Source organism: Gadus morhua, chromosome 8 (genome assembly GCF_902167405.1).
Source record: "Gadus morhua chromosome 8, gadMor3.0, whole genome shotgun sequence".
NCBI lineage: Eukaryota > Metazoa > Chordata > Actinopteri > Gadiformes > Gadidae > Gadus > Gadus morhua.
In genome coordinates this window covers 12,187,626-12,202,745 of record NC_044055.1, presented here as the reverse complement: position 1 = coordinate 12,202,745, position 15,120 = coordinate 12,187,626, and the positions used below count along the sequence as shown (strand labels likewise).

The window sequence follows — 15,120 nt, the reverse complement described above, 5'->3', positions numbered from 1 at the left end:
ATGAAGATGAGAATGGAGTGCATCTAATTTACATTTCACTAAACTCCCGCCATCCCCCTCTTTAGAAAAACACACCACTTTCTTTTTTATTTGTTTTTTCATTTTTTGGTCCCAAACCCCTTTAAAATAGAATCTTCCTGTACAAAATTCTCTTAGTTTACAATGTACACGTCTCTGCCTTGTGAAAACCTCTCAGTGTAGAAGGGGAAATAAGCTTCTGAGGTCCTTTATCTAACCAAGGAGCAGTGTTGCTCAGAATACAGCTCAGGTGGACTACGTTGTAAAATACACACTAACACATGTAGTACTCTGAGTAGTACATGTAGTACCACACGCAGTTATGTACACACTACTACATGTAATACTACATGGAGTACTACATTTAGTACTCCATGCAGTAATATACACAAAACGAGATGTGGTACTACATGCAGTAATATATTCACAATGCTACATGTACTACTACACGCATTAATATATACACAGTACTACATTTAATACTACATGTAGTACATGTAGTACTAAGTGTAATACTACATGTAGTATTCCATGCAGTTATGTACTCAGTACTACATGAAGTTCTACATAAAGTACCACACACATAGTACTACACGCAGTACACACAGACAGGTGTCACGCGTCCTCACACACACACTGACAGACTGAAGAGTGTGTGTGGTTCCACCTTTCCCCTTGTGCTCAGTGTACACACAACCACCCAGAGCCAGGAACCTAGAGCCAGGAACCCAGAGCCAGGAACCTAGAGCCAGGAACTTAGAGCCAGGAACCTAGAGCCAGGAACCTAGAGCCAGGAACCTAGAGCCAGGAACCTAGAGCCAGGAACCCAGAGCCAGGAACCTAGAGCCAGGAACCTAGAGCAGGAACCTAGAGCCAGGAACCCAGAGCCAGGAACCCAGAGCCAGGAACCCAAAGCCAGGAACCCAGAGCCAGGAACCTAGAGCCAGGAACCTAGAGCAGGAACCTAGAGCCAGGAACCCAGAGCCAGGAACCCAGAGCCAGGAACCTAGAGCCTCCCGGACCGCCTGGTCTAGACCACCTGGTCAGACCCCACCTGGTCAGACCCCACCTGGTGAGACCCCACCGGGTCTAGACCCAGGTGGTATAGACCCCACCTGGTCTAGTCCCACCTGGTCCCCCAACGGGTGCAGTAACCAAATTGGTTCCCAAGGCGATGTCTTTGCAGGAGCCGGTTCCTCCGGTTCTCCGCTGTTCCAACACGCCGCCCTCTCTGCTCTGCCCTGGGATTCAAACCAGCACCCTCCTCCATGGGTCCGACCCCCCCTGCGCCCTGGGTTCTGAGCTCTGGGATTCTCCCCGCCCCCCCAATCTCCAAACAGGAAGTACAGTTCAGCTAACAACCCGGAACTCTAGCAGTAGCCATACTGCGCGTCATGAGAACGTTCTCCTCACCGTCGTACCTCTTCACAGGAAGTCGTCATACCGCGGCCGCTACGTGGCAGTCCGACGCCGCGACTTAAGTTCAGCTCGTGTTCCGAGCGCTCTGGGATTCGGTCTCATCAGATCGTGGTGTTTTTTTATTTAATTTTTAAGGAGCATTTCGATTGGATTCGATTTGACTGATGTCATTTATGTTATGAGATAACGCTGACAAACTATGCAGGAGAATTTAAGAATGGCAGCCATGGTGAAGCGGATATACATTGATTTATTGGGGTGTTTAATAATGGTTCTATGGTTATTATTGGTACCACTGATCCTAGAGACTGCTCCTAGACGTCAGGTCAGAGGTGCAGCGTTGAACCTGAATAAAGCTATTCAATACAGCCCCCCACCTGTGTGTGTGCGTCTACAAGTGTGTGTTTGTGTGCGTGTGTGTGCGTGTGAGATTGTGTGTGCGCGCAAACGTGCGTGGTCATGTCTGTTTGCATGTTTGCGCATGTGTACATGTGTGTGCAAGTGTACGTGTGAATGTGTGTGGGCAAGTGCATGTGTGCGCGTATGTGTGTGTGCAAGCGTGTGGCAAGGGTGTGTGTTTTGTGTGCATGCAAGTGTGCATGTGCGTATGTGTGCATCTTTGCGTGTGTGTGCATGTAAGTGTGCATGTGTGTGTGCGCGCGTGTGTGTGCATGTGCATGCGTGTGTGTTTGTGTGCTCGTGTGTGTGTGTGCGTGTAGCAGGACAAGGCCACGTACGTAAGGCATCAGTTGGGTCAACAGTGCGTTCACAGAGAACAGATGAGTGTCGTAAAAGAATGAAGAAATGATAAACAACAACAACAAGTTGCTATAGCGATAGTGGCTTTCCCAAACGAAAAACCCGGTCCAGAGACCATCCGCAGACGGAGGCTCCTCAGGTTATGATAAGATATCGAGTTATACAAGTATCTGCTCTGGGCGGGCCGTGTGCCGACCGCTGGCCCCGCCCCCGCGGACCTTGGTCCCGCCCCTTGCCGACCGGAAGGCCGTTTGTGTTTGTGAACAGTTTTTTATTTTTCTTTAGTTTTTCTCTTCTTTACCTCCCCGGAGACAGAGCCACACGACAGACGACAGAAGGAGCTTTTCAAAGCGTGTACTTTTTTGAAACAGGCTACGTTATTACATTGCACATTTAATAGCTGCACTAAAACAGACCCAGCCCCCGTGGTGACACGGGGGGCTGCGGTCCCACCGCCGGGCAGGCAGGGGGCGCCCCTCTCTCCCCTGCCCCCGCCCCCCCCGGCCCTCCACAGTCCAGACTCACACCACGCCACCAAACACCAAAACAAAACGTTTTAGCTCGCATTCACTCATCATCAGACAATGGAACACCCCCCCCCCCCCCCCCCCCCCCCCCCTCCCCCCTGAATGTCCGGACTCCCCCTCCGTCCAGCCCATCCCCCTTCCGGGCGCTCCATTGATCCCAAGCTGTTCATCCAAAGTCCGAGTCCAAAAAAACGCAAACTCCAGCCACTCCATAAAGCCGGCCCAGGCATCGGCCGCAGCCACTCACAGTCATCATGCACACGGCGGGGGGGGCGGGGCCCTGGGGGGCGCGCCGGCCCCTCAAGCCCTCAAAACAAAAGCATCCAGCACCACCGAAGAAGAAGAAGAGGTCCCCTCCCAGGATGCCGAGCGTCCGAGAGCGTCGGGCCCCCGGTCAGGTGACGGAGGCACCGGGGGCGGGGCAAATATGGGCTGACCGCTGTCCTCCCCCGACCGGAACGTTCGCGGAGACGTCTCCACGGAGACCCTCTCCTCCTCCTCCCCCTCAAAGCTCAGGGCACACATCCAGGAACACCTCACAGCGGCGGCCATCTTAGATGTGTCTCTTCATGTGCAGCGCCAGGTGGTCGGAGCGGGAGAAACACCTGGCGGGAACCAGAGTGATGTTAGCATTTAATGGCAAAGGCAGTGCATTTATATAGCGCTTTTATCCAAAGAGCTTTACAATATTGCCTCACATTCACCTATTCATGCACACATTCACACACCGACGGCAAGGTCAACCACACAGGGTGACAGCCAGCTCGTCGGGAGCGGGAGGGTGAGGTGTCTTGCTCAGGGACACCTCAACACTAGCTAGGAGGAGCCGGGGACCGAACTAGCAAACTTGCAGTTACCAGCCAACCCGCTCTACCTCCTGAGCTACTGCCGCCCTAGCGTTTCTTACGTTGTGGTGGAACAACAGCCCGATATTAGCGTTCAAAAAACAGGCCGATGTTAGCGTTTGAGAAACAAGCCGATGTTAGTGTTTGAGAAAAACAGACTGATGTTTGCGTTTGAGAAACAGACCGATGTTAGCGTTTGAGGAACGGACCGATGTTAGCGTTTGAGGAACGGACCGATGTTAGCGTTTGAGGAACGGACCGATGTTAGCGTTTGTTACGTTATACTGGCGAAGGAACAGACCGATGATGGCGTTTGTTACGTTATACTGATGGAGGAACAGATCCGTGTGAGCGTTTGAGAAACTGATCGATGTTAGCGTTTGTTACGTTGTGGCTGAAAAACAGACTCATGTTAACGTTTGTTGTCTTTGAACCCGTCTTGATCATCTATAATACAACTATGTCATACCTATAAATCCGACAAGAACTATATGACATATAACTGAGAATCCTAAATCCTAGGTCACAAAAACATAAACCTGACAATATGAACTAAAACCACCCATAAATTCACAAACCCAACATATATAAACGAATGAAGCTAAGTGCGAAATAACCAAATCATAAACCTGACTTCATAAATTATTGAAGTTAAATGTTATATTTACAACATTTATAACCTAATAAATTCATAAAGAAAACATTATGAACTAGGTAACCCCAATTCTTAAACCCAACATCGTGTTCTCAAACCATCATGCATTCCTAAACCCAGACAATATGAACTCAAGAACCACAATTCCCACATCCAACATCATATATCGATATATAAATAAACATATACATATATATATGTGTGTGTATTCACCTGTCCTGAACTCATGAACCTATCATCATGTGTTATGTATCTATGTGTCTATCCAGGTTTATGTATAGGTGTGTATTCACCTGAATTCATGAATCATGTGTTCTATATCTATACAGGTATATTTATAGGTGTGTGATATAGATCTATGTGTCTATACAGTATGTATAAGTGTGTGTTCTAGATATATGTGTCTATACAGGTGTATGTATAGGTGTGTGTTCTAGATCTATGTGTCTATACAGGTGTATTTATCCGGTGTGTATTCACCTGTCGCAGTGGCTGCATTTGAAGGGCTTGGCTCCGGTGTGTTTCCTGAAGTGTCTCGTTAGCTCGTCGCTCCGGGCGAAGCGCCACTCGCAGCCTTCCCACGAGCAGCGGTACGGCTTCTCACCTGCAACACACACGCAAAGCATCATCAGACCCCAAACACACACACACACACACACACACACACACACACACACACACACACACACACACACACACACACACACACACATACACACACACACACACACACACACACACACACACACACACACACACACACACACACACAGCCACAGGCTAGCCAACACACACTAGCTAACAGCCGTCAGAAATCATGACAACCGGTAACACACTCGTACACACAATCATACACACACTCTAGCTATTACTCTAGTGAACACAGGTTAGTGAACACAGGTTAGCTAACACACCCTAGTGAATACAGGCTAGTGAACACAGGTTAGTGATCACAGGTTAGCTAACACACCCTAGTGAATACAGGCTAGTGAACACAGGTTAGTGATCACAGGTTAGCTAACACATCCTAGTGAATACAGGCTAGTGAACACAGGTTAGTGATCACAGGTTAGTGAACACACGCTAGTGAACACAGGCTAACTAACACACTCGAGCTAACACAAGCTACAGGCTAGCGCTACTGAGCGCTAGGCCCAGCAAGGAGCCATTGTTGGCGGTAGCTGGTCCTCGCTAGAGGGCGAACGTAGCACATAAACATACAAGAGTTCTGAGACGACGTCGACATGTGTGGATATGTTGGAGTGATGATGGCTAACGAGACCTTAATACTTTAATACCTCAAATAAAGATTCCTGCCCACGCTCACCTCAGGTAACCCCACCTCGCCGTACCCCAGCCGCTAGTCGGTTAAAAATAAACAGACCAACGCTAACGCTAAGCAGAGCTAGTGATACGTAATAAGCCTGAACTCTGCGCCATCAGTGTTGTGTGTAAACTGTAATTAAAGTGTAATTAGGCAGCAAATGTTTTGAGGCTGAAGGTGTTTGGAAACTCGGAGAGAAGCAGAATCCGATGCCAAACGTCGAAAAGGTGTTCAACTATTTGAGTCTGACACAATTCAGAGGGGGAAGGTTTTCCAGGCATTTGCTAAGGAGTAGAAGAGGAAGAGGAGAAGGAGGAGGAGGAGGTGGGGTGAGGTCACAAGACCATCGCCGGGAGGCCATGTGACCGGTTGCTATGCTGCTAGCCCGAGGAGCTACGCACGCCGCGGTGTTATGTAAGGGAGGGAAATAAAGACCCCCTTCAAGACGGCTGTGGGAGCCATTAGCCGGGTGCTAAGGCGGTTAGCGCGGAATGCCCGGAATGCAGCTAACAATCGCACAGCTGGCCCGCGGGCCGGTCGTCCTGACAACCGGCGGGCTGGAGCTTGTTAACCCCTCCACAGCGGCGGGGTCAGATGTCAGATTCCCAGAGAACTCTCTCCCGGTATTTACGTTTGGGAGTTGTGGTGTGACTCATGTTTTCATTTTCCCAGGGTGCAATCTGAGCCTGTTTGTAGGGGAAACATCCTCTCCTCCTCCCCTCCTCTCGCCGTCTCCCTCCCTCCCCCGGCCCTCTCCCCCAGCCCTCCCCCGGGGTGAGGTCATCTCCTGTGGGTTTCGGGGCGCAGCGCCTACAAAGTATTCAGAGTATGTGACGGTGGGGGCGGGGCCACTGGCGGCTGCCGGGGACACCAGCTGACCTGTCTATACTCCATACCATAATACTATAATACCAAAACACAACTAACATAACATACCATAATACTATAACATAGCTAACATTAGGTAACCCAACATAACCTAAATAACATACTATAATACCAAAACACAACTAACATAACATAACGTACCATAATACTATGATACCATAACACAATTAACATAACACAACTAACATAACATAGTACCATAATACCATAACCAAGCATAACCTAATGTACATAATACCATAACATAACTGACCTAACATAACCTAACATTACTAACTTAACATAACCATAATACCATAACATAAATAAAATAAAATAACATAACAGGACTAAACATACCATAACCTAACATAGCCAAACATAGCAGAGCATAAGGTACAATAACTAACCCAACATAACTGACACATAGCATACCATAACTAACATAACATACCATGATGTAACCTCATTAACATAACCCGTTCCAGAAGGTTAGTCATTCTCTTTGAAGTCCTTCTACAAACTCACACATTCTAGCACATTCTTACATATACAAACACATACTTATGTGCAGACACACACACTTAAACACACACACACACATTCTGCACACACTTACAAAATCACTAACACACACATTCTCATGCACACAGATACATATGCACACAAACACGCACACACACACACCCCCTAGGTATTGACTGCGTTGGCACCATGTGTTCGGCCTTTGGCAGCCAATCAGACTCAAGCGCGGCTCAACTTTGTGGCTCACCTGTGTGTGTGGCTCACCTGTGTGTGTGGCTCACCTGTGCGAGGCTCACCTGTGTGTGAGGCTCACCTGTGTGTGAGGCTCACCTGTGTGTGTGGCTCACCTGTGTGTGAGGCTCACCTGTGTGAGGCTCACCTGTGTGTGAGGCTCACCTGTGTGAGGCTCACCTGTGTGTGAGGCTCACCTGTGTGTGTGCCTCACCTGTGTGTGAGCCTCACCTTGTGCGAGGCTCACCTGTGTGTGAGGCTCACCTGTGTGTGTGGCTCACCTGTGTGTGAGGCTCACCTGTGTGTGAGGCTCACCTGTGTGAGGCTCATCTGTGTGTGAGGCTGTGTGTGAGGCTCACCTGTATGCGTGCGCTGGTGGGCCTTCAGGTGGGAGCTCTTGGTGTACACCTTCCTGCAGCCGTTGAAGTGGCAGCGGTGGACACGCCTCCTCCCGTCCGGCGAAGCCCCCGCCTCCCCGTTGGCCAGCGCGCCGCGGGCCCCGCCCCCTGTCCGTATTTTCCCACCGGGCGTCAGGGCGGCGCCCCAGCCCGCGGCCCCTCCCCCCACCGCCTCCTCCTTGACGGTCTCGGGCGAGGAGGGCGGCGTGCCGATGAGGGCGGAGCCCATCCTCTCGTCCTCTGGCCCCTCCCCCGGCAGCAGGCCGGCGAGGGGGTGGGCGGGGGAGTCAAGGAGGGGCGACCCCGCCGGCTCCTCCGAGCAGTCGGATGCGTCGCTGCTGGCGTCGGACACGAAGCTGCCGCCGTCCGGCCGCGGGTCATCGTCGCCGCGCCGACGGGGGAGGGGCTCGGCGGCATCCGAGTCGTCGTCCCCGGCGACGGCGGTCTTATCGCCGTAAGCCAGCATCAGCTTGCTCCACAGCTCCTCCTGGCCCTGGAACTTGATGTCGGTGGCGGAGACATACGGCTCACTCTGCAGGTAGCGCTCCAGCTCCAGACACGTCTGGAGGAGGAGGAGGAGGAGAAGGAGGACGAGGAGGGGAGGGGGGGAGGAAGAGGAGGAGGAAGAGGGTTAGGAAGAGGGGTAGGAGGGAGAAGGGGGAGGGAGGAGGAGGAGGGTGATGGGGGAGAGAAGGAGGATGGAAGTGTTAGTCGCTGAGTTGTGAACGACCGTAAACCAGAAGAGGTTTTGTTTTCTGTGAATGCAGAAGTTCCTGTGTGTGTGGTTATTCTTAGTATCTGCAGGAGAGACAGGAAATACATCATGTCCTATGCAGAGGGGGGGGGGGGGGGGCTGTAAGGCTGCCCTCAGAGGCCAAGATTGGTGGATTTTACAGGAAGCTCAGTGCCTTGTGAGAGCATCTGGAACACAGAGAGTCCTCTCTGGCTGTGTGTCTGTCCAATTCTCTGTCTCTCTCTCTGTCTCTCTCAATTACATGTTAATGGCTTGATCACAGAAACATGTCTCCCTTTCTGTCTTCCTATGTCTGTCTCTCTCTGTCTCCTACCTCTCTACCTATGCCTCTCTCTGTCTCTCTCTCCTCCCTCTATGTCCCTCCCCGTGTGCTGGCGAGAGTGCAGGGGGACTTTGGGGTGAGGATGAAATCTGCATGACTGTGAGGGTCCCAGTGGGGGGGAGAGTGCTTGTAGATCTTTTAAAAGCATCAATTATTCACCGTAATGTGGATTTAATAATGCATCACGGGCCATCGCCAGAAATAACACTCACGACAAGGGAGGGGAGGGGGGAGAGAGGGGGGAGGAGGGGGGAGAGAGAGGAGCGGAGAAGAAATTAGAGGATGAGGAGAAGGAGACGAGAGAGACTGACTGTAGAGGGGAGCAAGAGAGAGAAACAGAGAGAGAGAGAAAGAGAGAGAGAGAGAAAGAGAGAGAGAGAGAAAGAGAGAGAGAGCGAGAGACAAGGAGAGACAAGGAGAGAGAGAGAGAGAGAGAGAGAGAGAGAGAGAGAGAGAGAGAGAGAGAGAGAGAGAGAGAGAGAGAGAGAGAGAGAGAGAGAGAGAGAGAGAGAGACAGCGAGAGAAAAAGAGAGAGAGAGAAAAAGAGAGAGAGAGAGAGACAAGGAGAGAGAGAGAGAGAGAGACAGTGAGAGAGAAAGAGAGAGAGAGACAGACAGAGGTGTCTGGGATCGACGCTCCCTTGCAGACCCTGCAGTGTGTGAGCGCTGATGGAGAGCTGGGGGTTTTCCTCTGCGGAGGGGAGAGTACCTCAAAGCCTCCTTAATCAGGGGTTAAAGGTCACACACGTCCGGCTAATGCTGGCTAATGAAGCGGCTAACACAGTGGCGGCGGCGGCGGCCGTGCAGTTCGCTGCTACAGCACTAGAGGAGGACTTATTAACACCTCCTTATGGAGGAGGTCCAGACCAGGAGGACCAGAACCCTGCTGGAGGTCCAGACCCCTCCTAAAGACCAGACCCCAGCATTCCCTCTCTCCATGAGGGCTGCACCTCGTCTGCACCACAATGTCTCTCATCAGCAACGGGGTCCGTTTAAATTCCTGGGAGGTTGTGCGGTGCCTCGCCAGCTCCTTTCATTCTCCCACCTCCTCCTCTTCTCTCCTCTCTCTTCTCCTCCCTTCTCTCCCCTCTCCTCCACCTCCTCCTCCTCTCTCCCACCTCCTCCTCTTCTCTCCTCTCTCTTCTCCTCCCTTCTCTCCCCTCTCCTCCACCTCCTCCTCTTCTCTCCTCTCTCTTCTCCTCCCTTCTCTCCCCTCTCCTCCACCTCCTCCTCCTCTCTCCCACCTCCTCCTCTTCTCTCCTCTCTCTTCTCCTCCCTTCTATCCCCTCTCCTCCACCTCCTCCTCCTCTCTCCTCTCTCCCCTCTCCTCCTCTCTCCCCTCTCCTCCTCTCTCCCCTCTCCTCCTCTCTCCCCTTGTGTAAAACTCTGTCCACTGTTCAGCGGTTGTAGAGTTGCAGCCAAATTGGAACACACACACTCTTCCCCCCCCCCCCCCCTCTCTCCCTCTCTCTCGCTCCCTCTCTCCCTCTCTCTCCCTCTCTGTAGCCTATTTCTGTCTGTTTCCCGGCCGTGTCTGTGTTGGGCTGTCACTCGCAGTGGCGTGCGCGTTTGCCCGTGAAAGAGAGAGAGTGAGAAAGAAATAGAGGGAGTGGGAAAGAGAGAGAGAGAGAGCGGACAAGAGCGATGCAGAGAGAGATCTTGAACAAGAGAGTGATAGACTGTGTGTGTGTGTGTGTGTGTGTGTGTGTGTGTGTGTGTGTGTGTGTGTGTGTGTGTGTTATGTCTGTCTGACATTCTATGTGTTTGGGGAGGGGGGTGTGTGTCAATGACAGTCAATGTGCGCGTGCGTGTGTGTGCGTGCGTCTCGAACGTAGTGTGGGACGGCGACCTCGCGCACGGAACTCATTCACTCCTGAAATCTGCAGCATGTCGCGTTTCTCTGTCCCGACACAACAGCGCGGCATCGCAGACGCACACACACACACACACACACACACACACACACACACACACACACACACACACACACACACACACACACACACACACACACACACACACACACACACCACAACAGTGTGTTAAAATCTAAACAACCAGTTCTTATCTGAGATCTGCACGCGCGGCGGCTGCAGACCAGAATAAAAACAACCAGAGATCTGTGCGCGGAGCAAGTTTCAGAAAGCATGAACCGGCGGTGCGCTACAGAAGCGCTGAGCTCCAGACGCGCTGAGCCCCAAACGCGCCGAGCTCCAAACGCGCTGAGCTGAGCGCGGGTTCCTGTTTACGCACCGAGGACGCACCGTCCCCGGTCACCGTGAGAGGCTACGGGAGGACCGAGCACCGTCCCTGGTCACTGAGAGAGGCTACGGGAGCACCGTACCTGCTGCCAGTACTCCTCCAGCGATGGCAGCGCAGAGAAGTATCCCGTGTCGTGGACGATCTGGAGCTCGTGGAAGATGCTGCACATCGGAATGACGTCCATGTCCGTCCTGGGGCGAGACGCGCCGCGCGGAACCCGGCCGGGAATCAAACTCGACCGTTGCAAAGATGTTCATGTATCGCAGCCCACTGGAGCCGAGCCGTGCTGTGACGCGTTCAGGTGGAGAGGCGCGCGGAGTGCCACAGTGTGTGCCTCGGTGTGTGCGTGTGTGTGTGAGGGAGAGAGAGAGCGAGAGCGAGAGCGATAGAGAGAGAGAGAGCGAGGACACGCGTTGCGCGCGCTGACGGCCGACAGTGAAGTCGATGCCAGTCCGTCAGCTCGCTGTAAACTTCCCCCGATTCAAAATTACACGCACACTCTCCCCACGTGACCGCACTACGCTCCGACACGCCGGCCAATGGGGTCAACGGAGCGTAGCGCCCGCCCACCGCACGGCCTCTGGCCAATCACGGCGCAGTCAGGTTTTATCCCGTGCGACGCGATTGGCGCTAGCCGCGCAGCGCCTCTCGCTGTGATTGGACGAGGCCGGCTCTATTTTTAGAGCACTATATAGAGGGGAACTCGTCCCTCGTACGACTGCGAGGAAGTCCGACACAGTTCCAGCTCTTCTGACGAGCCGGGCAGCTTGTAACTGCTGGCCAGTTTGCGCAAGTACGCACGAACATAATAACAGCAGAGGCAGAATGCGTGCAGCGGCCGTACCCGAGTCCTGGACCCTTGTGTGCCGAATACACGAAGCATTCAGAGTATAGACCGCTGGTATAAATAACACGGAACGGAGACTGTGAATGTGTGCGTGTCGATCTCCACATGATCCCGTAACTTCATAACTGTCGCCTTATGACTGTTCTCATGTTATAATTGTTATAACGTTGTGATACGTGCTATCTATAAGTTATATAAGGCTTCTCCAACTAGAGCTGGATGGAGTAGATGGTGAACCGTGGCAAGGTTTAGTGGGCTATCTGATATCTAATTATAGATCTAGATATGTTGACTGAATGCTGCGTGCAGCTGGTGTGTGTGTGTGTGTGTGTGTGTGTGTGTGTGTGTGTGTGTGTGTGTGTGTGTGTGTGTGTGTGTGTGTGTGTGATTGTGCGTGTGTGTGTGCGTGTGTGTGCGCGCGCGCTCACGTGCGTGTGTATGAGTAGAGAGACGGAGGAGTCTGCTATTGTGTTTTCGTCTGTCTGTGACTCACTCTCTCTTTCTATGTGTGTGTGTGTGTGTGTCTCTTTCTGTGTGTGCGTGTGTGTCTGTGTTTGTGTGAGTGAGTGTGTCTCTGTTTTTTTGTGTGTGTGTTTCTCTTTCTGTGTCTGTGTGTGTGTGTGTGTGTGTGTCTGTGTGCATCTCTCTAGTTCTGTTTCTGCTTGTGTCTGTCTGTTTTTATTAAAGGGATTTGTATAGATCTTTGCTTCATTGACGTGTTTGTTCTGTGTGTATAGAGCTGTCTTTTAAGACCCGCGCTGCATTTGCTGTATTTATTCACAAGGTCTTTGTGCGTCTGTATGTGGAATGTGTCTTTATAGCTGCAGCATGGGTGGAATTCCAGCCAAGTGATCCACTCTGTACAATAAAGTTAACCTCTGTCTGTCTGTCTGTCTGTCTGTCTGTCTGTCTGTCTGTCTGTCTGTCTGTCTGTCTGTCTGTCTGTCTGTCTGTCTGTCTGTCCCTCTGTCCCTCTGTCCCTCTCTCTCTCTCTCTCTCTCTCGCTCTCTCTCGCTCTCTCTCTCTCTCTCTCTCTCTCTAACGTGTGTTTTTGTGATCACAGAGCTCCCCTGCCAGTAGGCTGGCCTCCTGTTGCGACAGACAGATGAATAAAGTTGTATATTATGAGGTAGAGGAAGGAATCGAGTGTCTGGACGATCTCCACTCATATAAATACCTTCTGCAGCAGCTATGAGATCAGCATCTTCTGCTTCCACCAAGGTACCACCAACATCAAACACACGCACTCACGAATGCACACACGCACATCCACACACATATTAATGCATGCACTTGAGCAAATATACACACACGCATGCACACACACACACACACACTCACACAAATACATGCTTGCTCTCTCACAGACACACACACACACACACACACAACATGAATAAAGTAAGTCGTAATTTTATTGCGCTGGACTTCCTTTTGTCTTCACTAAACTATTTCCGTTTGTCTGTACTTCATTTTCCGTCTGCAGACGTTTAAACGGCCTCTCATCACGGAGGTCTCTGGTGTCATTAGCTGTCTCCTCACCGTTCTGGAGAAACATTAGCTAAGGGCTCGTTAGCATACATGTGGGTTCCCTTCGTAGCCGCTGCTAGTCGTTAGCTAGCCGTTGTTAGCGAGCCGTTAGTGTGTGTTACTCACAAATATATATGCTAGTGAGCAGCTATCATACGTGTGTGTGAGTGGCACATATGTATGCTAACGGCTCGCTAGCATCCATGTATGCTAGCAAGCCGTTAGCATACATATGTGTGAGTAGCGCGCTTCGCTTCCAGTTGCATAAGAAATGGGATAAAGTTGAAGTGAGGGAGGAGACAACGGGGGCATTGATGAGCTAAAGGCAGCACTGTGTGACAAACAACATATTTGGAACAGAGCGCCATTGTGTGCCGCCGCCGGCGCAGCACGGAGCGCTACACAACGCTCCATCTTTTCTCCCCTGACCCGCCGCCGTTGGCCCCGTCATGGGGCGGGGAGGTCGGACGGGACGCCAGCAGCCGCCGCATGCTAACCTATGGAAGAAACGAGTCATGCTAGCTCGACTCTGCAGGGTCAGCTAGCATGACTATATAATTCTGCCTCCCTTAAACAGTCATGCTAACTAAGCCGCGGCGGTCAGCTAGCATGACTGTTTAATTCTGACTCCATGGCCGCATTCAAGTCATGCTAGCTAACCCGCAGCAGTCAGCTGGCATCTGACTCCACGGCCGCTTTAAAGAGTCATGCTAGCTTAGCCGGGGCGGTCTGCTGGCATGGCTGTTTAAAGGCCCCCTATATTACCCCCAGGTTTGTAACGGCTGATCGACTCCTGGTGGTGAGATAGTGGTCGACCAATGAACCGAAGGAACAGCTGACAGGACGAGCACCAACTATGGTGGAACTGAGATGGAGCCGTCCATGTTTCCATCGGCTCAGTGACCCATCAGGTGATCGTGTTCTCCGTGCAGTCACAGTCCTCGATCAATCGCAGACGTGGTCTGACCCACCCACCCCTGGCACAACGAAGCCTCGTTGAAGGACCTCGTTGTCCGGCTTGATCTCCCGCAGCAGGCCAACTGGAGTCACGCTGCGTCCCAGCGGAGATAGACCCCTACAGACGGTCTCCTGGGGGACCACCTGCCGTCAGATTACCCATCATGCATCTGGTGGACCTGGGATGTCACAAGCAGGCTGATTCTGAATCGTCTCGCAATGGCTGATCAACCGCACACCTGGTGGTGGGCAGGGGACCTCCAGGCTGTGTCTCATGTGGCTTCATCCATATTTCATGAAGCCCCTCATCATCACTGGTCTTCTGCTGTGGCTCCTGCTCTGTAGCATGCGACCGGTAGCTCTGTCTCCTAGCATGCGACCGGTAGCACTCCGCTTCCTCTAAAGGCAGCAGTGCGACACGTGCCCACCAGTGATGCATCTCGCCTCACGTGCACGTGCGAACCATAGCAACCAGCTGAGGGGCGTGCACGGTGGAGCGTGCACGGTGTGATATGCTGTGTCAATACGCAGCAGCCTCTGCTCCCAGCATCTCTCCGGAGGAGGGCTTGTTGTCTCTCTGTTTCATCTCTCATCACATCTTCCAGCGCTCCGATATTACTGCACTTGAGGGCTGCTCTGATGTCCGGCACGGCCTCGCGGGCGAGATGCGCCTGATCCCTGCTCCTTCAGGACCAACACCAACTCAGGGTTTCGGTCAAATAGTGAAGAGTACAAATCGTCTGTTCATAAAACAACCAATTAGTGCGTGATTAGGGTGGCATGTGGCTCAAGAGGTAGAGCGGGTTGTCTGGTAACCGGAAGGTTGATAGTTCGATCCCCGGCTCCTCCTAGCTGAGTGTCGAGGTGTCCCTGAGCAAGAA

At 52.1% G+C, this 15,120-nt stretch overlaps 1 protein-coding gene across 1 annotated transcript; it reads right to left on the bottom strand.

Annotated features, from left to right (window-relative positions):
- Positions 1-2,534: 2,534 nt before the first annotated feature.
- On the bottom strand, positions 2,535-11,388 carry LOC115548906 (Krueppel-like factor 6). The gene is made up of 4 exons (XM_030363826.1): positions 10,988-11,388; positions 7,530-8,130; positions 4,704-4,827; positions 2,535-3,328 (listed from the first exon to the last, which is right to left on the bottom strand). Exons 1-4 carry the CDS (start codon positions 11,087-11,089, stop codon positions 3,277-3,279), a joined length of 879 nt encoding a protein of 292 aa, XP_030219686.1. The 5' UTR covers positions 11,090-11,388; the 3' UTR covers positions 2,535-3,276.
- Between the last annotated feature and the right edge of the window lie 3,732 nt (positions 11,389-15,120).

What these genes read in the sequence shown, in the direction of transcription:
- LOC115548906 (XM_030363826.1), bottom strand. Translation starts at nt 11,089, where the DNA reads ATGGACGTCATTCCGATGTGCAGCATCTTCCACGAGCTCCAGATCGTC. An exon ending in TGGAGGAGTACTGGCAGCAG is followed by an intron (nt 8,131 to 10,987) that starts GTACGGTGCTCC and finishes CTCCTCCTCCAG; the next exon opens with ACGTGTCTGGAGCTGGAGCG. An exon ending in AAATGCAGCCACTGCGACAG is followed by an intron (nt 3,329 to 4,703) that starts GTGAATACACAC and finishes GGTTCCCGCCAG; the next exon opens with GTGTTTCTCCCGCTCCGACC.